This window comes from Lagenorhynchus albirostris, chromosome 6, assembly GCF_949774975.1.
Source record: "Lagenorhynchus albirostris chromosome 6, mLagAlb1.1, whole genome shotgun sequence".
NCBI classification, from domain to species: Eukaryota; Metazoa; Chordata; class Mammalia; order Artiodactyla; family Delphinidae; genus Lagenorhynchus; species Lagenorhynchus albirostris.
The window spans coordinates 93,766,285-93,789,328 of record NC_083100.1 but is presented as its reverse complement, the minus strand read 5'-3'; the positions used below and the strand labels follow the sequence as shown (position 1 = coordinate 93,789,328).

General features: G+C 35.4%; 1 protein-coding gene across 1 annotated transcript in view; it reads right to left on the bottom strand.

Annotated features, from left to right (window-relative positions):
* Window positions 1-23,044, bottom strand: part of ZRANB3 (zinc finger RANBP2-type containing 3) — a 269,676-nt gene that overhangs the window by 98,883 nt on the left and 147,749 nt on the right. The window contains exon 6 of the mRNA XM_060152984.1: window positions 19,630-19,715. Within this exon, the coding sequence (XP_060008967.1) occupies window positions 19,630-19,715 (86 nt within the window). The remainder of the gene's footprint in view (window positions 1-19,629; window positions 19,716-23,044) is intronic.

Here is a 23,044-nt window from a genome sequence, read left to right as displayed (position 1 = left end):
ATAAGAAATTGGCATACTTTTTCCCAAAGTTCCTATGCCATTTTGCATTCCCATCAGCAATGTATGTGAATTTCAGTTGTTCAGCATCATACATTACCATCATTTGGTATTGTCAGTCTGTAAAAATCTTACCTGTGCTAATGCATGTGTACTGGTATTTATTGTGGTTTTAACTAGCACTTCTCTAATGACGAATGATGTTGAGCATCTTTTCAAGTGCTTATTTGACCTCACCTTATTTTATTGGTGAGGCCTTTCAACCATTAAAAAATTTTTTCTCTTTCTTTTATAATGGAGTTTTGAGAGATTTGATATATTATTTGATATATTCTTTTATAAATTCCTTTTTATATTTTAAAATTTATATTTTATAGACATATATGAATATATATATTCCTTTATCAAATATGTGCTTTACAAATATATGTGTGTGTGTGTGTGTGTACCTTTTTTTTTTTTTTTCTTGGCACGTTGAGGGGCATGTGAGATCTTACTTCCCCAACCAGGGATGGAACCCATGCCCCCTGCAGTGGAAGCACAGAGTCCTAACCACTGGACCATCAGGAAATTCCCACAAATATTTTCTACTCACCTGTGGCTTGTCCATTCATTCTCTTACCAGTATCTTTGGAAGAGACCTTTTCAATGTTTATGAAGTAAAATTCATCACTTTTATGTTTCACAGTTCATGTTTTTTGTGTCCTATATAAAAAAATGTTTGCCTAACCCCAGGTCACAATGTGTTTTTCCTTTATTTTCTTTGAGTTTTATAGTTTTAGGTTTTATATTTTAGTTTACAATCCATTTTTAATTGATTTTTTCAATTTTTAAATTATGGTAAATACACATAATATAAAATTTACCATCTTGACCATTACTAAGTAAACAGTTCAATGGTATTAAATAAATACATAATGCTATACAACCATCACCACAGGTCATCTCCACAACTCTTTTCATCTTGTAAAACCAAAACTCTATGCCCATTAAATAGTAACTCCTCATTCCCTCTGACCCGCAACCCAGGGCAACCACCATTCTACTTTCTGTCTCTATGATTTTGACTACTCTAAGTACATCATATAAGTGGAATCATACAGTATTTGTCTGTTGGAGACTGGTTTATTGCACTTAACATAATGTCCAGGGTTCATTCATGTTGTGGCACATGTCGGAATTTCCTTCTTTTTTAAGACTGAAAATTCCACTGGATGTATAAACCACATTTTGCTACTCTATTCGTCCGTTGATGGACACTTGGTTTGCTTCCATGTTTAACTTATTGTGAGTTACACTGCTATGAACAAGGGTACAAATATCTCTTCAAGACCTTGCTTTTAATTCTTTTGGGTATATACCCGGGAAGTGAAATTGCTGAATCATATGGTAATATGAGCTCACTGCCTTCTGGCCTCCAAAGTTTCTGATAAAACATCAGCTGATAATCATTTTAAGGATCGCTTCTATGTGGCAAGTTGCTTTGCTCTTGCTATCAAGATTCTCTTTGTCTTTGTCTTTAGAAAGCTGGATGATAATGTATCTGGATATGAGCCACCTTCAGTTTATCTTATTCTGGAGTTTGTTGTGCTTCTTGGATGTTTATAATCATATCTTTCATCCAATTTGGTAAGTTTTTAGTCCTTATTTCTTCAAATATTCTCAGCCCCTTTTTTCTCTCTTCTCTTGGGACTCTACAATCCACCTGCTGCTCTGTTTCATGGTTCACACAGATCCCTTAGGTTCTGTTCACTTTTCTTCACTCTTTTTTCTTTCTGTTCCTCAGACTTGAAAATTTCCATTGTCCTATCTTCAAGTTCTCTGATTCTTAATTCTGCTTGCTCAAATGTGCCTTTGAATTCCTCTAGGAAAATTTTCCTTTCAGTTATTTTACTTTTCAGATACAGAATTTCTTTTTAGGATTCTTTTTTAGGTTTTCTATCTCTTTATTAATATTTCCATTTTGTTCATTCATCATTTTCTGGACTTTCTCCACAACTTCCTTTAGTTCCTTTGAGAATCTCTGAAACAGTTGTTTTAGTCTTTGTCTAGGAGATCTGCCATCAGGTCTTTTCTGGGGCAGTTTCTATTTTATTTTTTTCCTATGAATGGGCCATACTTTCCTTTTCCTTTGTATGCCTTGTGATATTTTTGTTGAAAACTGGACATCTGAATCTAATAATATGGTAACTCTATAAACCAGATTCTCCCCTTCCTCATGTTCTACTGTTTTTTTTTTGGTTGTTGTTATTGCTTATTGTGGTTTTGTTTTTCATTTTTCTTTTTTTTAATTTTTGTAGACTGTCTCTGGGCTAAGGATCCGCCTGAGGTATAAACTTAAGGTCTTTTCAGTTCTTTTCTGAGCCTGTGCCTTTTCCTGGGCATATGTGGTCCCTTTCAAATGTAACCCAGGTATATAGTTATTTTTGAATGTCCTAATGTCTGGCCCCCAAAAGGGGAAAAACAGAAAAGTGAAGGGAGGAGGTAAATGGCACTAGCCTCTTAAATTACCTGGAAGTGACATAATCTGGAGGGGAAAGGGCTTGCAATAATAGGGAAAGGTGAAACAACAATGGATGCTCCCACTTCATCTGCACTTCCGTGATCAGAAGCAGCAATCAGTGATCAGAGTACAGATCTTTGATAATTTGGAGAACAGGAGCCTATTTGTCCAGCCTGGCTCCCACAAGCTGTGTGCAAGTTGCTCCAGGAACACGTATATAGCTGTCTGCCACGAGGCTGGAGGTGGGCGATGGGTAGCTGTTTACTGTGGCAAGAGTTGGAATTGACTGAAATTAACCACAGTTTATTATCTAAGTCTTCCCCTGGAAGTTGCAAGTCTTCAATATACTCCAGATTTTCAAAATACTGACATCAGACAGACTCTGCCAGTGCAATTATTGTCTAGGTGGGGAGACAGATTCCTGATGTTTCCTACCGCACCACTTTCCAGAATCCTCTAAAACCCATTTTTAGTTAAATTTTACATAAGGTGTGAGAAATGAACTGAGCTGCTGCTGCTGCTTTTCTTTCTTTCTTTTTTCTTTTTTGCATTTGTATATCTAATTGTTCCAGAAACATTTGTTGAAAGACAACTTTCTCCATAGGACTGCCTTGCATCTTTGCCAAAAATCAATTGACTACCAGGCTTCCAGGTTGGTGAACACATGGAGATTTCAGGGAGAGTGGAGCACCTAGAGAGGGCATGGTAGCTCCACACCCTTTCCCCATACCTTGTCCTGTGCATCTCTTCCATCTGGTTGTTCCTGAACACTTAGGACAAAACTGGAATTTCTGACAAGACTAAGGAGGACCCGGGAAGAAAATTAATGTCAAAGAGTCTAGGGGCCCAGAGCTTCGTTTGAGCCCTTGAGAATCCATGCTTCCCTATCTGACCCTGGAATCTGGCCCTGAAGGTGTTAAACCAACCTCATATTATCAACCTTGACTTGGATGACTGATCCTAAAAAGAATTAACAAAGGCCTAGAAAAAAACAGCAGAAAGAAAGAAATTCAACAGAATCTGGCAGTAAGCTATACCTCAGGACAAGCAGAAAGTAAGATTTAACATACAATCTTCAGTTCACCATATCTTTTTTTCCACATGATCCAAGAAGGTGCTGCACAAACAAAAGACTCTGTACCTCCCAAGAAATAACTCATGAGACGTTAATGAGAAAATCCCTTCTTCCCAGAGCTTACCCTCATGACACCTTAATTCTGAATAAACTGGACCATAAAAGCAAATCAAGACCTATGTCACCAGACTAAGGACATTCTGAGGAAAGCTGGATTCCACTCAGTCAATTCCTCTCATTCAATATCTAGAAAACAATGCTCTATTCTTGTAAAATGGGCTCAGCAGACACAGTACAGGAGAATTCCAACTATTAGTTAATTAAGGGAAGGACTAAGGTTGTAAAAGGGAGTGACAGAGAAACAAAGGGAGAAAACAAAATAAGAGAAACAAAAGGAGATGAAGTAGAGGCAGTTGGGCTGGCATCATAGTCATGGCGGGAGGCAGAATGCATGGTATAGTAAAAATTCTACTGGTAATTTGATTATTATTGCATTGAATCTATACAACAATTTGAGAAAAAAGATCATTTCAAAAACATTGAGTCTTCCAGTCCATGAACACAGTATTCCACTTCACTTATTTAAATCTTTCATTTTTTCCTTAATGTTTTATAGTTTATACATATCTAACTTTATAAGAAACAGCCAAACTTTTTTTCCAAAGGTGGCTGTAGCATTTTGTTTTCCCACTACAATATTTGAGTGTTTAACAACTAAACAATTTGACAAATGATAGAAATTGGAGAAATTTAGAATATTCCATTCTCATATTAAATAATGATAAACCATATATGTAATCCAGTGTGTAGTTCTGGTTCTATCACCCAAGAAGAATACCACAGACTAGAAAATGTTTAGAAATGGGAATAATTTAATGTAAATATGCCAGAGGGCGGGCCTCCTTGGTGGCGCAGTGGTTGAGAGTCCGCCTGCCGATGCAGGGGACACGGGTTTGTGCCCCGGTCTGGGAAGATCCCACGTGCCGCGGAGCGGCTGGGCCCTTGAGCCATGGCCGCTGAGCCTGCGCATCCGGAGCCTGAGCGCCGTAACTGGAGAGGCCACAACAGTGAGAGGCCCGCGTACCGCAAAAAAAAAAAAAAAAAATGCCAGAGGGAGAAAATGAAGTAGGGAAGTTCTATTATAGGAAGATAGAATGAAAAATTGGAATTATTCAGAGTGAAAACACTAAGAGAACTTACAAATAGAACTGATAAAGAGCAACAGTCTAGATAAATAAAACATAAACTTGTTCCCCAAATCCTGAAATATTAGGATGCTCTGAAACTCAAGAAAGGTTATCACCATGAAAAGAGCAGACTGTACATTACAATGTAATCAAGCTGTGGAAAAGAGGAATCAACAAATTGTGATTTTTTTCACCCTAACCATAGTCAGTTGGTGGAATGAAAGAGATGGAAAATGCTGGAAGAAACATGAAGAATTTATTTCTTCAATGCAGTCAGACAGTTGGTTTTGGAAATGTTTAACATTTAGGGAACTAACTGTAGAGATCAAGAATTTTAGAAAGCCCAGTGTCCTGAGATAAAATATGCTGCTCAGAAGACCTTACATGTTTACCAGTATAACTGGACAATTGAGTGCTCTAAACTTGAAACTGCAGGAAGAAAACAGAGGCTGCTGTATTGGTTTAAGAGAGTATAGGAATTCAGATGCAGCTGAGCCACGTGCATGGGACAGATGGCTTCTCAAGAGTGTGTTCATCTCCTGTTAGTAAAGCTCTTTGAGCTCTGTAAACTAGCAGATTCTGAAGCACTAGGAATCAATTCAGTGAAAAGGAGTTCAAATGTGTAGAAGAAATTCACATAGATGGAAGTAATGTTTTGTGTTTCTTAAGCAAACCAAATCTTAAGATGTATTTGAGGGACTTCCCCGGTGGTCCAGTGGGTAAGACTCCGTACTCCCAATGCAGGGGGCCCAGGTTCGATCCCTGGTCCGGGAACTAGATTACGCATTCATGCCGCAACTAACAGTTTGCATGCCACAACTAAGAAGCCCGCATGCCACAACTATGAAGCCTGTGTGCCGCAACTAAGAAGCCTACATGCCTCAACTAAAAAAGATCCCACATGCCGCAACTAAGACCTGGCGCAGCCAAAATACATAAATAAATTTTTTAAATTAATTAATTAATTTTATTTTTGGCTGCATTGGGTCCTTGTTGCTGTGCTCAGGCTTTCTTTTATTTGTGGCGAGCAGGGGCTACTCTTCGTTGTGGTGTGTGGGCTTCTCATTGCAGTGGCTTCTCTTGCTGTGGAGCACAGCCTCTAGGTGTGCAGGCTTCAGTAGTCGTGGCATGTGGGCTCAGTAGTTGTGGCACACAGGCTCTAGAGCACAGGCTTAGTAGTTGTGGCACACGGGCTTAGTTGCTCCGTGGCACACGGGATCTTCCCAGACTGGGGCTCGAACCCGTATCCTTTGCATTGGCAGGTGGATTCTTAACCACTGCACCACCAGGGAAGCCCCAATAAATAAATATTTTTTAAAAATCACAATGAGATACTACTTTGCACCCATTAAAAAAAAAAAGATGTATTTGAATCATCAAAGTAATTGTGGTCAGGACCAAAAACAGGTGAATAAACTGAGGCAAACTACTCACCTAAATAAAGTACTTCTGGAATTACAGAGATAAACATATGAATCCCAGAACTGTTTTTCTGCCTATTTAGATAAATTTGGGAGCAAGTTAAAAATCTCCCTGGATCTATGAAAATATATTATGTCACAAAATAACTCAAAATTTTAATGTAACTTAGAAACACCATGAAAATCTGAGATTAGAATCATGAATACCCAGAGTGTAAGCTCCTTAATGGCAAGGACCATATCTTATTAATCTTTGCATTCCTAGCACCTAGCATTGTGCCTAACATATAATAAGTAGCTTATGAATTAATGAATAAATGGATGAACTGACTAATGAATACACCCCACAGTTCTTGAGAAGAGCAATTCTTTAGCAAGCAAAAACCGAAGCAACAACCAGAGTTTGGAAAGGTACATGTGGTTAAATGTGGCAAATTAATCATATTTATTACTTGTTTCTATGAAAACCCTTCTAACATGAAAGGAAAGGAATTTAAAAGGTATTCCAGGGGCTTTCCTGATGGTGCAGTGGTTAAGAATCTGCCTGCCTATGCAGGAGACACAGGTTCGAGCCCTGGTCCAGGAAGATCCCACATGCTGTGGAGCAACTAAGCCCGTGTGCCACAACTACAGAGCCTGCGCTCTAGAGCCCAAGAGTCACAACTACTGAGCCCACGTGCCATAACTACTGAAGCCCGTGCGCCTAGAGCCCGTGCTCCGCAACAAGAGAAGTCACTGCAATGAGAAGCCCGTTCACCGCAATGAAGAGCAGCCCCCGCTCGCCGCAACTACAGAAGGCCCGTGCACAGCAACGAAGACCCAATGCAGCCAAAAATAAATAAATTAATAAATAAATAAATTTAAAAAAAAATAAAAAATAAAATGTATTACATAATAAGAACAAAGAGAATAAGAGAGAGAGAAACAGAAGATGAGGATTTCAAGCAATTTTTGGAAAAGAGAAAGTAAGTAGAGGAGATGTCCTGGTTAAAACATGGTGAACTGAACACAAATAGTATCCTCAGTCAAAATGAGTCCAAAGACATAAAGATATATTAACCCACCAGGACAAATAGAATGAAAGAGAAACAGCAAACAATGTGAACATACTTCTGGAAGCAAAAAATAAAGTGAAGAAGCTAACAAAACAGAGAAAGCTGAATACTAAGGACCTAAAGAGGGGTGTCCACAAAATCCCAGAATGTCTCAGGAATTAAAAAGATCAGGTACCTTAGAAGGTGGGGATAAGTGTGACATGATAGCTAAAAATGGGGACACTGGTTGAAAGACTGTATAAGGCATGGTGACATGCCCTGATTCTCTCCCCATCCCATGCCACCCTGTTACTATCCCCCACCATGAGATTATAGTTTTATTCTACAAGAGAAATTGAACCAAAGTTTAACCTAGGGAAACCAAAAACAGTAGAAGGTGGGGGAAAGGTGCCATATGGAAACCAGATAGATTGAGATAAAGTCTACATACTAAGCATTGAGTACATTATTCTCCTTCCCTTGTTCATGCCAAAAACATGGTAGCCAGGTTTAAACCTCCGTAACACTCACAGCAGAAGAATGGATAGTTCTTTGTTTCTTTTAAAAATTTAAAAGGTCAGAAAGATGTCCTCCACATAATGACATTTGGGGATTCCCCAATGAAAAGCTCATCCTTTTCTAGTCAAAACGCTCTTCTAATGAGCTTTTTAACATCAGTTTTTAATACGAATGGCCATTAAGATATTGAGGAAAGCCTCCAATATGAACAATGAAGACCAAAACAATACCAAAAAAAAAAAATTCAGAGTAAACATAAAATGCAGCAAACAGAAGAAAACTTAAAATAAAAAATAAAACAAAATAATACCAAAAACCCACCCAGCAACAACAAGCATCCAAAAAGAGGAGGTTACAAGACTACAGGGAATAAGGGGAGAAAGAGTAAGAAAGGATGGCTAACAATTCATAATAGTTTAGCTCTTTTCTTTAGCTAAAACAAAAATTCAACAGAAGAACCATGTGATAAAGGAGGAAATCTCTCAAAAAAGTAAAACAAAAAATAAAAATAAGCAAGTTAAAGGACAAATATTACATAAATAATAGGAGCTCCAGAAAGAAACATTGAAGGAAAGGGAAAGAAAAAGTTAAAATGAATAATTCCCAGACATAAGCACTCAAGTTTTGAGATTAAAGGGACCAATTAGTGTCCATCATTTGAAAAAAAGAACACAAACCTAGGCACATATTTATGAAATTAAACAGTAACAGGGTAAAGGATAATCTTACAAGCTTCCAGAATAGGGAGGAAGACAAATATATGAAACATGGAAAGGATCAAAAGTCAGAATGGCACTATGATTCTTAATGGCAACCATGGTTATTAGAGACAATGGAGAAATGCTTCAAATTCCTGAGGAAAAATGATTTCCAAAACAAAAATCTATACCCAACCAATGTAAAAATCAAGAGATTATCTATAAGCAAACATATAAAGATTCAAAAAATGTACTTTCTGTGCACGTTTCTTAGGAAACCAGGGTTATGTGTTCAGAAAAAAACAGGAAATATGCTAAGAGGAACAAAGGAAAAAAAATGTACAAATGACCCTGTAACATCTGGTCATATCAGATGTCAAGGAAGCAATTAAAGACCAGTAGCGTTCTGTCAAAAGTACCATATTGAAGACAGTCCCTTTTGTCAAATGTGGGACAATCTGACCATCAATAAAGATAATAAATAAAATGGATTGAAAAAATATGAGATAAAAATAAAACCTCTCAAGCACTCAAGAGACTAGGATTAGAAGGTAATTTCTTCAACCTGCTAGTGTATGAAAAAAAACAAAATAAAATAAATGTTATGAATCATACGCTGAAAAGTACATAACACCATAGAAATCAATTTAAAAATTAAATAAATGGAAACAAATCTCTGTTCATAGGTTGGAAGGTTTAATATTATTAAAGTGGCAAAACTCCCCAAAATGATCTATAGATGGTACGCAATCTCTATCAAAATTCCAGATGACGTCTTTGCAGAAATCAACACATTGATCCTAAAATTTCGATGAAAGTGCAAGGGACACAGAGCAGCCAAAACAAACTTGAAAAAGAACGAAGTTAAAGGACTTAACTTTACTAATTTCAAAAATAAAAGCCCTCACTGGACACTATTAGAGAATGCTAGCAAAACAACTTATTATTTTGAACACTCATAAATAAAAAGGAAAAACTAAGCATTTATCCTGCCTTTTGTAAACAAAGAGAACCACTGAGTGTCCAAATAGTGGATGAGGCATGGTTGGTTCCTTTATAGAGGCATGGCAGGTAATAAATGAAGAAAGAGTATTAGAATATCACCATTTTGCAATGTCTAATGATTTAATAAATCATGTACTGAATGTTGACAGCTACTAACATGACAAAAAGAGAGTCCTTAGATATCACAGGCCTTCTAATGGAAGAACACAACATCCCTAGAAAAGTAGAATTGCTAAAAAAATTGAAATCTCTATATCAAATACAGAGGAACATGTTAAATAACACCATGGAGATGCAAGCAGCAAAATCCAGATTACAGAAACAATTTAGTTTCTTCAACAAATTAAAATTAACCAAATAACCAAGGAAATAGAGGAGAAACTTGGAGACTAAGAGAGACTTAGATTAAGAGAGATCTATCATTTGTAATGTGTGAGCCTTATTTGAGTACTGACTCAAACAATGCGGAAAAAACTTAAAAAACTGTACAATTATGATATTCACAAGATAACTGTGAATTGAAACACTGAGTTTTTAATGTTATTAAGGGATCATTATTAATTTTAATCTTTTTATGCATGATAATGGTATAATAATTAATTTTTTTAAAAAAAAGAGTTCTTACTCTCTAGGTATATTTACTGAAACATTTTATGGATAAATTGTGATGTCTAGGCTTTGCTTCAAAATAATACAGGGTGGTGGAGGTAAATGAGATTATAACTAAAACAAGATTGGCCATAAGCTGACAAATGTTGATGCTCATGAGGAGTACATGGGGGGCTCATTACTTTGTTCTGTCTACTTTTACATATATTGAATTTTCCCATGATAAAACATTAAAAAGAAGACCAGGAAATAAACTAAGAAACAAAAGTCATCAAATCCAGGAATGCAACGGCAAAAGAAAATTCAGAAAGACAGCTTTGCACCATGCCTAAAGAAAAACCAGTCCAGAGTGGAGCAGAACAGGAGGCTGTGGGAGGGAGGCCTCCAGGAAATAAGAAAAAAAAAAAAAAAGAAGATAATTCTATGAGTTTGTATGGCCTTTTGGAAGTTGGCAGATCTGTTGAAGTCTTTGAGTAAAAATAGAAAAAAAATAGTGATAGCTATATAGAAAACCAAAAGATGGAATAAAAGGGAATAATTAAAGATAAAAAGTTGACCAAGAAAGGAAGAGTCAGCTATTTGATTTATTAGAGAACAATATTATTTAGTCTATTTAGTCTATTTATTTAGCCAATCATATAAACACGGATACTGAATTACCAAATAATTCAAATACTGAAAAAGGAATAACAGAAAAGTGATGACATGGGGTGTTTAAATTACTACTCTTTCACTTTTTAGTTTTGTGATCTGGACAAGTTACTTAATCTTTTCAAGTCTCAGTTTACTCATCTATAAAATGGACATATCAATCATGTAGGATTGTTTAAAGAAGTAAAGATAATACATCTAAAATACATAGCATAGTATCTTATACATAAAATGGCATACCATATAGCCAATAAAAAAGATGTATTTTAGTTATTGATATAGAAAGACATCTTAAAAATTGTGTTCAATGAAAAAGCATATTCCAGAAGAGTATGCATACTATGGCCCAATTTATATAAAACTGCCTCTCTATCTCCCTACCAATCTATCTATCCTTATGTATCTAAGCAGAGAAGCTATCTAGAGGGGAAGTTACTATAATAAATTAGTCCTGGTTACCTCTGGACAGTGAGAGTTCAGTTAATTTGTACTTATTTTAAAATTCTTTTCTCTTTGTTTGATTTGATAAAATAAGTATGAATCCTTTTCACAAAAGCAATAAACTATCTTTACATTAGTAATATTTAAAAAATAAAACAGAGAAATTAAAAAAAAATAAAATAGGGAAATTGGGATTGACATGTATACACTGATGTGTATAAAATGGATGACTAATAAGAACCTGCTGTATAAAAAAAATAAATAAAATAAAATTCAAAAAAATAAAAAAATATTAAAAAATAGAAACAAACCAACAAAAACCTAACTTGAGGGTTTCAAATTTTGTATTTTGCATTAAGAAGTTCTCATCTTTCACTTTGTTACCTAAAAAAACTAATATACCTCCATGAAACAACCCTTCATGAATTATTTACTCTCTGAGGAAAGAGAATATTCCTAGTCCATCAAAAAGTCTACAAATAATAAATGCTGGAGGCTAAAGGGTGGGGATAAAAGGAAACCCTCCTAAAGTGTTGGTGGGAATGTAAATTGGTGCTGCCACTATGTAAAACAGTATTGAGATTGCTTAAAAAACTAAAAATAGAGTTACCATATGATCCAGCAATCCCACTCCCGGGCATTTATCAGGAAAACACAAAAACTCTAATTTTAAAAGATAAATGCACCCAGTGTTCATAGCTGAATCACATAAGTTTTGATATGTTATCTTCATTTTCATTCATGTCTAAGTATTTTCTTTTTTCTTTTTAAATTAAGTTATTTATTTATTTATTTTGGGCTGTGTTGGGTCTTCCGTTTCTGTGTGAGGGCTTTCTCTAGTTGTGGCAAGCAGGGGCCACTCTTCATCACGGTGCGTGGGCCTCTCACTATCGCGGCCTCTCTTGTTGCAGAGCACAGGCTCCAGACGTGCAGGCTCACTAGTTGGGGCTCACGGGCCCAGTTGCTCCGCGGCATGTGGGATCCTCCCAGACCAGGGCCCGAACCCATGTCCCCTGCATTAGCAGGCAGACTCTCAACCACTGCGCCACCAGGGAAGCCCCCATGTCAAAGTATTTTCTAATTTCCCCTGTGATTTCTTCTTTGACTCATTTATTACTTAAGAACATGTTGAATTTCTATATATTTGTGAATTCCCCTAATTTCTTTCTGTAATTGGTTTCTGATTTTATTCCGCTGTGGTTGGAGAACACACTTGTGATTTTAATCCTTGTAAATTTATTGAGATTTGTTTTATGGCTTAACATATGGCGTATCCTGGAAAACCTTACGTGTGCACTTGAGAAGAATGTGTGTTCTACTGCTGTTGTGTGGAGCGTTCGATAGATGTCTGCCAGGTTTATTTGTCTGCTAGGTTTATAGTGTTTTTCAAGTTTTCAAAAAAAATTTTTATTGAGTTATAGTTGATGTAAAGATTAATACAAATTTCATTTTAACAGTGTATAAAAACTTTGTCCCTGTATAGCTCCAAAAATAAATAAATAAATAAAATAACTTATAAAGACAATGTTAAAGCATGAGACAAGATGATAACTAAGTGAAAACAGTAGATGACAGCATCACATGTAGGCTATGTTAAACTTTAAAACTATGTAAAAATTATTAGATATATGGACAAGCATAGAAATAAAAAAATGAAAACAATTTACTTGTTAGTATAGTTGGATTATGTTATTTTTCCATTCCATTTTTATTGTATGGTGTTATATATTTTATTGTCTTCTTGTCATATATACATATGAATATTTTACTATTTCTTATATTAAGCCCAAATCTACCTCTCCATTAAGTTTCATTCCTTGATAATAATGTTACTCTCTGAGACCACAAAGATAAAAGTCTAATTCCTTTAAAACATGACAGATCTTTAAGTATTTAAGGACTTGTTCCCTCTAGGTCTTCCCTTTTTCAAATTCCTATAGGCTTCCTAAGATCAAGCACTACATCTTACTCATCTCTGTATTGCCGGCAGCTCTGAAATAATGTCTTAAATATAGCAGGCAATCAATAATATTAGGCATTTGTAGAGCTGAATATGAAATCCCCTCATTATTCCGGTAACCCTTTCCCAGATATGTTTTCATTTGTTAACAAGCTTCTTAAAATGTGACTTTTAGTTCCCTTTCAGTTCCTTGTATTCCTTGTCTCCAGTGACCTTCTAAAATCCACTCCAATCATTCTACTCCCACAGCAATCATCGATCCTGAAAAAGAGCTCTACCTGGTAAATTCAGACCTTCCACTCTTTAGTACCTCCGTCCTCCTAGCCCTCTTGTTCACTCACACCCACTGTAGCTTTACTATCTCATCAGGACCTTTCAGTCAACTTTTACCATATCCAAAATATCCTTCCTGTCTTCACATCCTTCCTCACCTTACTTTGATTTCCGAGTCCATACATTACCTTTGTTTTTATCAGTATAGTATAATTTCCCTTGTCCCACAGTCCATGCATTGCAAGCTAGTGAAAAAAAGAAAAAATCTTGGATCGACCCAACTATAAGCCTTTTCCAAGCCTCTACCCACGCTGCGGGGAAATAAACCTTAGAGAAGACTGGTTCCAGTACAAATCTAGAATTGCTGATCTCAATTGGTTATTCAGTGCTGCACCAATTCTACCACACTAATCTCATTATCTCATTCCCCCATTCAGCAAAATCTCACAACATATCAATATACATCAGAATCTCACACCATGTCAACGTTCATCAAACTTTTAACCCTCAACTTTTCCATTTCTCTGAAACTTTTCCAGTTTCCTAGAGAAAATAAAAGTATGCAAACTCTCTCAATTTCTAGCCAGCCCAGAAACTATGGATATTGTAAATAATATCATAAAGCCATAAAAAGGCTGAAGGTATTTAGGTATACAAAGAAAGGACAAATAAGTAAAGTACAAAACAACGTGTATGTTTATAATAACTAGTAAAAAATAGGAATTTGCTTGAAGAGGCACACAATTTATGCAGAAAGATTAAAAACTACACACAGTTGCCTAAAGGGAGGGAAACTGGGGTGAAAGGAAGATTTTTCAAAGTATATACGTTTCTATCGCTTTAGAATTTTGAACAATGTGAAAATGTTGTCTTAAAAAATAACAAATAAAACTTGTGAATATAATCATGCGTGTCCTTTCATGCATGCAGGGGGGGATGGGAAATTATTATTTAATGGGCACAGTTTCAGTGCCCATTAAAGTTCTAGAGATGGATGGTGGTGATGGCTGCACAACAATGTGAATGTACTTAATATCACTGAACTATAAACTTAAAAATGGTTAAAATGATAAACTTCCTCAAGTATATTTTAGTGTAATAAAAAAAAAACCCACAATAGTGATAACTAAAATAACAACACAAAACACCCTCCAGTGCCTTCCTACTGCTATTATGATGAAGAACAAGACCCTGTATAATATGACCCCTGCCTAACTCCATCTTGCCTTGAGACCCTCTCTTCAATTCACTCAAGAATATTCAAGCTGAACTGAACTTCTTCTAGTTCCTCAAAAGCATAGCAGTCTCTCTTGCTCTGAGCCTTACCACAGAAAATTCTTCTTCCTGGAATGCAAATAAATATCACTTACTCACAGGATGCCTCTTCTGTCCTCTCTGACTTACTTTTTTTTTTTTTTTTTTTCTGACTTACTTTTAGTTCACTCTATTAAACTGCCATAACATCCTTTGCTTCCCTTTTATGACACTCATCACAACTATAATTATCTAGTTAGCGTCTGACTAGAAAATTTAATGAAGGCTAGGACCACTTGAGTCTTGTTCTCTAATGCATACCTGATGCCTAGCACATGGCATGGCATGTAACAAGTACCCTATAAATATTTTTTGAATGAATGGATTAATTTAAAATTAAACCATACTCCTGATAGTATAATCAATGAGCAGAGTAGAACCATCCCTTACTCTAGATGCTACTTTGATTAGTGTGCCCTAATATTACTTTATTTTTATCAGTTATGACAGACACTTGACTTTAATTTACCCTAGCATTATTTAAAACCAGAAGTCTTTTTGAACTGAACTACTGATAAAAGGTGAGGATTTCTCAAATCCCTTCCACACAAAGCAGACTTTCTAAGCCTAAGTGCAGAATTTATCCTATTAATTTTTATCTAGTTAGTTTTCAAACTCATCTCTGCCATCCAGTATATTAACTATTTCTCTCAAATTCGAGCCATTTGCAAATGGAGTAGATCTGACCTCTATTTAGCCATGGATTAGAACATTAAATGCAACAGTGCTAACGACAAGGTACCGTGCACTTCCATGAAAGACAGCTTTCTTGAAGCTGACATGACCTACTAATTAACACTTTTGGAGAATGACTATAAATACCTTTATATGTACTATCACCCAGGATTTTCCCTCTCATAAAAATTTAGACAACTATTTCTCCTAAGAGGTAGAATGGGCACAAAATATCTTCTGTAAAGAAAGTTCAGAAATTTTGATAAATTACTATAAAGATATTCTTAACCTTTAAGCATAACATCAGGGAGGTGGCTGCTAATAACGGGATGCATGGTTGGACTATCTATGTGTCCTTTTTTTCTATGTAGAAGAACATTTTTTAAAGTTGCCATTGCCAAAGTCTTTCTTACTGCCAGGAAAAGTGAAAAAAATGTAACAGGAAGTCACATACAGGACAAGCCATTTAACCTTGCCAGGTTCCTATAAAACAACAGAGGGGGACTGCGTGATTGTAAAGTCTTTCTAGCTCTAACGTGCTAATGGTTGAAACTGAATGTGCTGTCTTCTCCAAGTCATATTTGTATTTATAGCTTCTTCTAAATATAACCTAGTAGAGTGAATGATGTAAGGAATCTTGGATATGAGATGCTCTGATTGAGTAATACTTTCTCTTGTTCCTCTCAAAGCAAACCAGGTAGGTGGTTACCTACACCTAGACTTCTCATCTCAAAATCACATTCATGTAAGTATACTTCTGTTTACCATCACTTATGTATTTAATAAACTTTACAAAGGTAAAGTTACATTTTTACTCAAACTTCATTTAATTTTATTTTTAATATAGTCATGACATTTCAAGTATAAAATAAGGGTCTAGAACTGAATAACTAACCATAATTTGGCTTCTGCAAAATTATAGTGTGAAAATGACAACTTCATAGAATCCAAACATTATGGAAAAAAATTTAACATTCCATAGACTAACTTAAAATGCCAAGAAGTGTCTTGATCTGAATCAGAGTCTATGAAACCATAGGGCTTTCGAGGTAAAGAAGTAAAGGAATAACATAAAACTTTTGAAATGGAATCTGAAAGAAAATGCCTTGAGAAGCATGATAATAATCTTGAAATGGCTTTCTCTCGTAAACAGGAAATAGAACACAATCTCTCTAATCATAAAGCATTTCATAAACTTTTCTTTGAAACAGTGTCTACATTAATAAGCAAGAAAAGGACAGGTATACACTTCTAACACTTCTAATGTCATGTGACAAGTCCTAATCAGAAAACAAACAAAAAAAGAAATGTATTCTGACCAGTTAGGTTTTGCTAGTCCCCAAAATGTAATTAATATATTAATATATCTGTTTCATGTAGGCAGACGTTTGACATTTATAATCTGCAAGAATTATAACTAAGGGCTCCCCAACAATATCTACCATTGTACCTATTTGGTATTATATCCTAAAACTATTTATTATTATTTGTGTAGAGTAAGACAACTGACTTTTTAATGATAACTTTGTGCTAGGACACCTTAATGAAATCTCTTTGGTTTTGAACATTTTTGAGCTCATCATCTTGGGCCTTCTAAATAAATAATATCAGCTGCACATAATAATAATTTTGCCTTTTTCTTTCCAATTTTTTTTTTTTTGTTGTTGTTGTTGTATGCGGGTCTCTCACCGTTGTGGCCTCTCACCGTTGTGGCCTCTCCCGTTGCGGACGCGCAGACCCAGCGGCCACGGCCCACGGGCCCAGCCGCTCCCCAGCACGTGGGATCCTCCTGGACCCAGGCACAAACCCGCGTCCCCTGCATCGGCAGGCGGACTCCCAACCACTGCGCCACCAGGGAAGCCCTTCTTTCCAATTGTTACCTCTTATTTTTCTTTTGAGTAGTTGAACTAATGCCCGCAGAATAAAGGTAAAGTGCGTGACAAATAACACCCTTGCCTTGGTTTTAGTGTTTCATGTGATGGTGGCTTTGGGATTAAAACACATACAGATACATAAACGTATATATTATAAGTGTTGATATGTATATAAATATCACACATGAATAACTTAAAATTATTAAAAACTGTAATCAAAGGTGAATGCTGGGGACTTCCCTGGTGGTGCAGTGGTTAAGAATCCACCTGCCAATGCAGGGGACACGGGTTCTGAGCCCCAGTCCAGGAAGATCCCACATGCCACGGAGCAACTAAACCTATGCGCCACAACTACTGAGCCTGCACTCAAGAGCCTGCGAGCCATAACTACTGAGCCCACCCACTGCAACTACTGAAGGCCGTGTACCTAGAGCCTGTGCTCTGCAACAAGAGAAGCCACCACAATGAAAAGCCCACGCACCACAACAAAGAGTAGTCCCTGATTGCTGCAACTAGAGAAAGCCCACATGAAGCAATGAAGACCCAACACAGCCAAAAATAAACAAATAAATAAATTTATTTAAAAAAAAAAGATGTATGCTGAACTTTATTAAATTCTATCTCAGCATAAATGGGGAAAATGAAATGAAGCTTTTCCTTTTCATTATTAACATGGCTAAATATATTAATAGACTTCCTAATATTAAACTATGGCTGCATTCCTGACATAGATTCCATTTGCATATGGTTAATATATTAGGCCATTTAATGAGTATCTGGTTTATACTAATATTGACTATTTCTGCATTTATAGTCTTAAGTAGAAAAAGAGCCTTGGTTCTTTTTGTGTGTGTGCTATCTTCTCTGATTTTGGGTATCAGTGTTAAACTGCCTTCACATAAACAATTTGGAAGGATTCTTTGTATCTCTGCTTTAGAGCTCTTTAAAAGGTATCAGAACATCACAACCACATAGGGATATTTGAGGGAATTGTAAAAAGAAAAAAATCAAATACACACACACATACTGAGAAAAAAGATAAGGGACTCATATCACAGATAAAGACCTGATGCTCACAATATATAAAGATTTCCAGTACATCAATAAGAAAAAAACCTAATAAGCTTAGTAGAATGAAGGGCAAAGAGCACAGATAACTGACAGATAAAAGTACAAATGACTCTTACATATATGAAAAAATGTTCAGCTTCACTTAGTAATGTGCAAGAAGACTAATGTGCATTAAAACTACTATCAAATCACACTGGCAATACAAAATAATTTCTATTTGAATATGTTGGCAAGGTGTGGGGAAAGAGACAATCTTACTGCTGATAGGAATATAAATCGGTATAAGTTTTGTGGAGCATAATTTGCAAACGTCTAAAAAATATAAAAATGCAAATGCCCTTTCTACCAGCAATTCCACTTCTAATAAATTTATCTTAAAGATTTATTCCCATGTATATTACATGAAATATTAAAATACCTAAAAATTATTGAGAGCTCACTATGTGCCAGTCACTGTTCAAGCCTTTATAAATATAAGCTAATTTAAGTCTCATAATAACTCTGAGGAAGGAATAATTATTCTGTTTTTAGAGCTGAAGAAATTAAGGGATAGGGAGGTAAACTTATTTTCCTAAAATGAAACATCTGGTAGGCACTGAATATGAAAATAAAACACAGGTGGTCTAGCTCTAGTTTTACATGCTCTTTGACACTATAATATACTACCTCTCAACACGTGCAAGGATATGCATTGCTGCACTGTATGCAACAGCTATATACCACAAATAAATGTCTATTAATAGTACACTGCATAAATCAATTACAGGGCATCCAAACAGTAGAATACATGCAGCATTTAAAAAGAAAGGTCAAAGCTCTTCTAGTAACTGATATGCATGGATCTCCAATACATAGTAGGTGAAGACAGCAAACTGCAGAACAGTGTGTATGTACATTACAATACTATATATGTAGAAATAAAATGAAATAACATTATACACACATAACCACATGTGCTTTTTCACATATAAAGTATCTCCAGAAGGATACTCCTTCTCCAGAAGAGAATGTTTAACTGAGAAACACAGGTGGAATGGGCACTTACTTTTCATTTTTGTGCAATGTGCACATCCATCTAGTCAATAAAAATAAATAATTTTAAAAATGAAATACTTGAAAGGTAAAAAATAAAGAAAGACAAACTGCCATTATCTACTCCTTTTACTTATTTTATATATGGGTCATCCACCCAAGATTTTACTTCAAATTATTCCATAACTACCACAAGCTTGAAAAACATTGGAACAAAGAATAACTAACAGAGCTTAATGTTCATGGTAAATATGTGAGGATTGAAACTTACAGAAAATAGTTTGTCTTACCTGACATGTGCATTACAGTATCTTTTGGCATACTCGGTCCATGTTCCAAATTTTTGTGGAAAGAGAGCTTCAATCTGCATAAAAAGCTGTAACAATACAAGTGTTCTCAATATGTTGTAATATTTTCAAGTAAATTAGTTACTACGATAAATCCAGTTAATGAAATAGTAAAAAGTAGAAAAGAAAATCTATCTCTTTTTCATCAAGGCTCCTCCTTCCACTCCATCCACCCAACCATGCCATCCTATTCTTCAGGAATAACTGCTATCCTTTTCTTCAATATACATTTCTATATTTTGTATGCCTATATATGCATATTTGTATATTCTCTTCTATTCAGACAAAGAGGATCATATAACATACACAACTCGAATTTTGTCCCTCAAAACATGTCTTAGACATCATTAAAGTACATATATACCTAATTTTACTTAGTTTTAAAAATTATATAAGCAATGTATAATAATAATAATAATAAATACTGCTTAAAGGCTGCATAGCAACTCTTTATTATGTAGACGTACTGGAAAATATTTTAAAGGTCTCCTGATAATGGACATATAGACTGTTTCTAGCTTTTATGCAGTTACAAAAATTAATAACTTGGTGTAAGTCTATGTGTATGAGTGCAAATACGTAAATATATGTAGGTGTACGTATATGTATCTACATCTACATCTATCAATCATCTCTCTATCTATCCATCCATCCATCCATCCATTCCCCATCTGCATTTATATTAGATGGGTTTATAGGGTACATTTTTAGAAATGAAACAGGTGGGTTTAAGGTATATGTTTTTAAAAATTTGATAGATGTTACTATGCTGCACTGTAAAAAGATGGTCCCAATTTATACTCCCATCAATAGTATCATAAAATATTTTCATTTTTATAACTTTAATAGAATGCACATAGTAGTGTCTCACTGTTAATATGCTTTTTAAAAACAACAGCTTTATTGAAATATAAATTCATATACCACTTTTACTGTTCACACTTTTAAAGTGTAAATTCAGTGGCTTTTAGTATGTTCAAAATGTGCCCCAGGGACTTCCCTGCTGGTGCAGTGGTCAGGAGTCTGCCTGCCAATGCAGGGGGCACGGGTTCGAGTCGTGGTCCAGGAGGATCCTACATGCCGTGGAGCAACTAGGTCCGTGCACCACAGCTACTGAGTCTGCACTCTAGAGCCTGCGAGCCTCAACTACTGAGCCCGCGTGCCACAACTACTGAAGCCCACGTGCCTAGAGCCCGTGCCCTGCAAAAAGAGAAGCTACCACAATGAGAAGTCTGTGCACCGCAACGAAGACTAGCCCCTGCTCGCCGCAACTAGAGAAAGCCTGTGCACAGCAATGAAGACCCAACGCAGCCATAAATAAACAAACAAACAAACAAACAAATATTAAAAAAAAAAAGTACCTCGATCACCACTATCTAATTCTGGAACATTTTTATCACTCCAAAAATAAAATCTATACCCATTACTAGTCATTTCCCATTTCCCCTCTCTTCTGGTCTTGGCAACCACTAATATATTTCCATCTCCAAGAATTTGCCTATTTTGGACATTTTATAGAAATAGAATAAAAAAATATGTAGCCTTTGTGTCTGGCTTTCACTTAGCATAATGTCTTCAAGGTTCACCCATGTTGTAGAGTATATTAGTACTTTACTTCTTTTATGGCTGTATTTTGTTTATCCATTCAGCAGTTATGGACAATGGCTTTTTTCCACTTTTGGGATATCATGAATAATGCTACTATGAACAGCTGTATATTCAATTCTCTTGGGTATATACCTAGGAATGGAATTGCTAGGTACTATAGTAATTTGATTTTTAATTTATTAAGGAACTGTCAAAGTGTTTTCCAAAGTGGCTTTGTTGCTTTACATCCTTTTTATATGACAACATACTCCTAAATAACAAATTGTTCAAAAAAGAAATCACAAGGGAAATTATTTAGAAATTAGATAAGACTTTGCAATAAATGAAACTGAGGAGATAACATACCAAAAATGAGATGCAATGAAAGCAGTGCTTAGAGGAAAATTTATATCTGTATATGTCTGTATTAGGAAAGAAGAAAGCTCTCAAATTAATAATCTAATTTTTAACCTTAAAACACTGGAAAGAAGAGCAAACTATACCCAAAACAAACAGAAGGAATAATATAACAAAGATTAGAATGGAAATGAACAAAATAGAGAATGGAAAACAACAGAGAAATAAATCAATGAGACCAAAAGTTGGTTCTTGGAGAGATCAACAAAATTGACAAAACTTTAGCTCCAACGACCAAGGAAAAAAGAGAGATGGCTCAAATTACTAAAATCAGGAATGAAAGAGGGGACATCACTATCAACCTCACAGAAATACAAAAAATTATAAGGGAATTCTATGAACAATAGTATGCCAATATATTAGGTAACTTAGATGAAATGAACAAATTCCTAAAAAGACACAAAGTACCAAAACTGACTCAAAAAGAAACAATCTGAATGGACATTATTCAATGAAGAGAATGAGTTGTTAACCTAAATCGACTCACAAAGAAAAGTTCAGGCCCATATAGCTTCACCATCAAATTCACCAAATATTTAAAAAAGAAGTAATACCAATGTTTTGCAAACTCTTCTAAAAAATAGAAGAGGAAGGAACACTTTCCATCTCATTCTTTGAGGCCAGTATTACCTTAATAACAAAACTGGACCAAGATATAATTTAAAAAAAAACTACAAATCAATATCTCTTATGAATATAGACACAATAATCATCAACAAAATATTAGCAGACTGAATCTAGCAACATATGAAAGGATTATATATCATGACCAAGTGAGATTTATCTTAGAATGCAAGGTTGGTTTAACATCTGAAAATCAATGATTATAATACACCCTATCAATAGAATAAAGGACAAAAAAAAATATAAGTACCTCAATAAATGCAGAAAAAGCATTTGACAAACTCAATATCCTTTCATGATTAAACACTCAATAAGCAAGAGGTAGAAAGGAACTTAACTGATAAAAGAAATTTACAAAAAGCCACAGGTAACACAGGTAGTACTTAAAGGTGAAAGACTGAGGGCTTTCCTCCTAAGATTAGGAACAAAATAAAGATGCCATACTTGCCATTTCCATTCAGAATTGTACTGGAAGTTCTAGCCAGGGCAATTAAAGCAACGTATATATGATCCTGTCTACAAAAAATCCTAAGGAGTCCACTAAAAACTACTAGAAATAATAAATGAGTTCAGCAAGGTTTCAGGATACATGATCAATACATAAAAATCAATTGTATTTCTACATACTTGCAATGAACATTCTACAAATGAAATTAAGAAAACAATTCTATTGACAACAGTATCAAAAAGAATAAAATATTTAACAAAAGAAGCATAGGACTTATCCTGT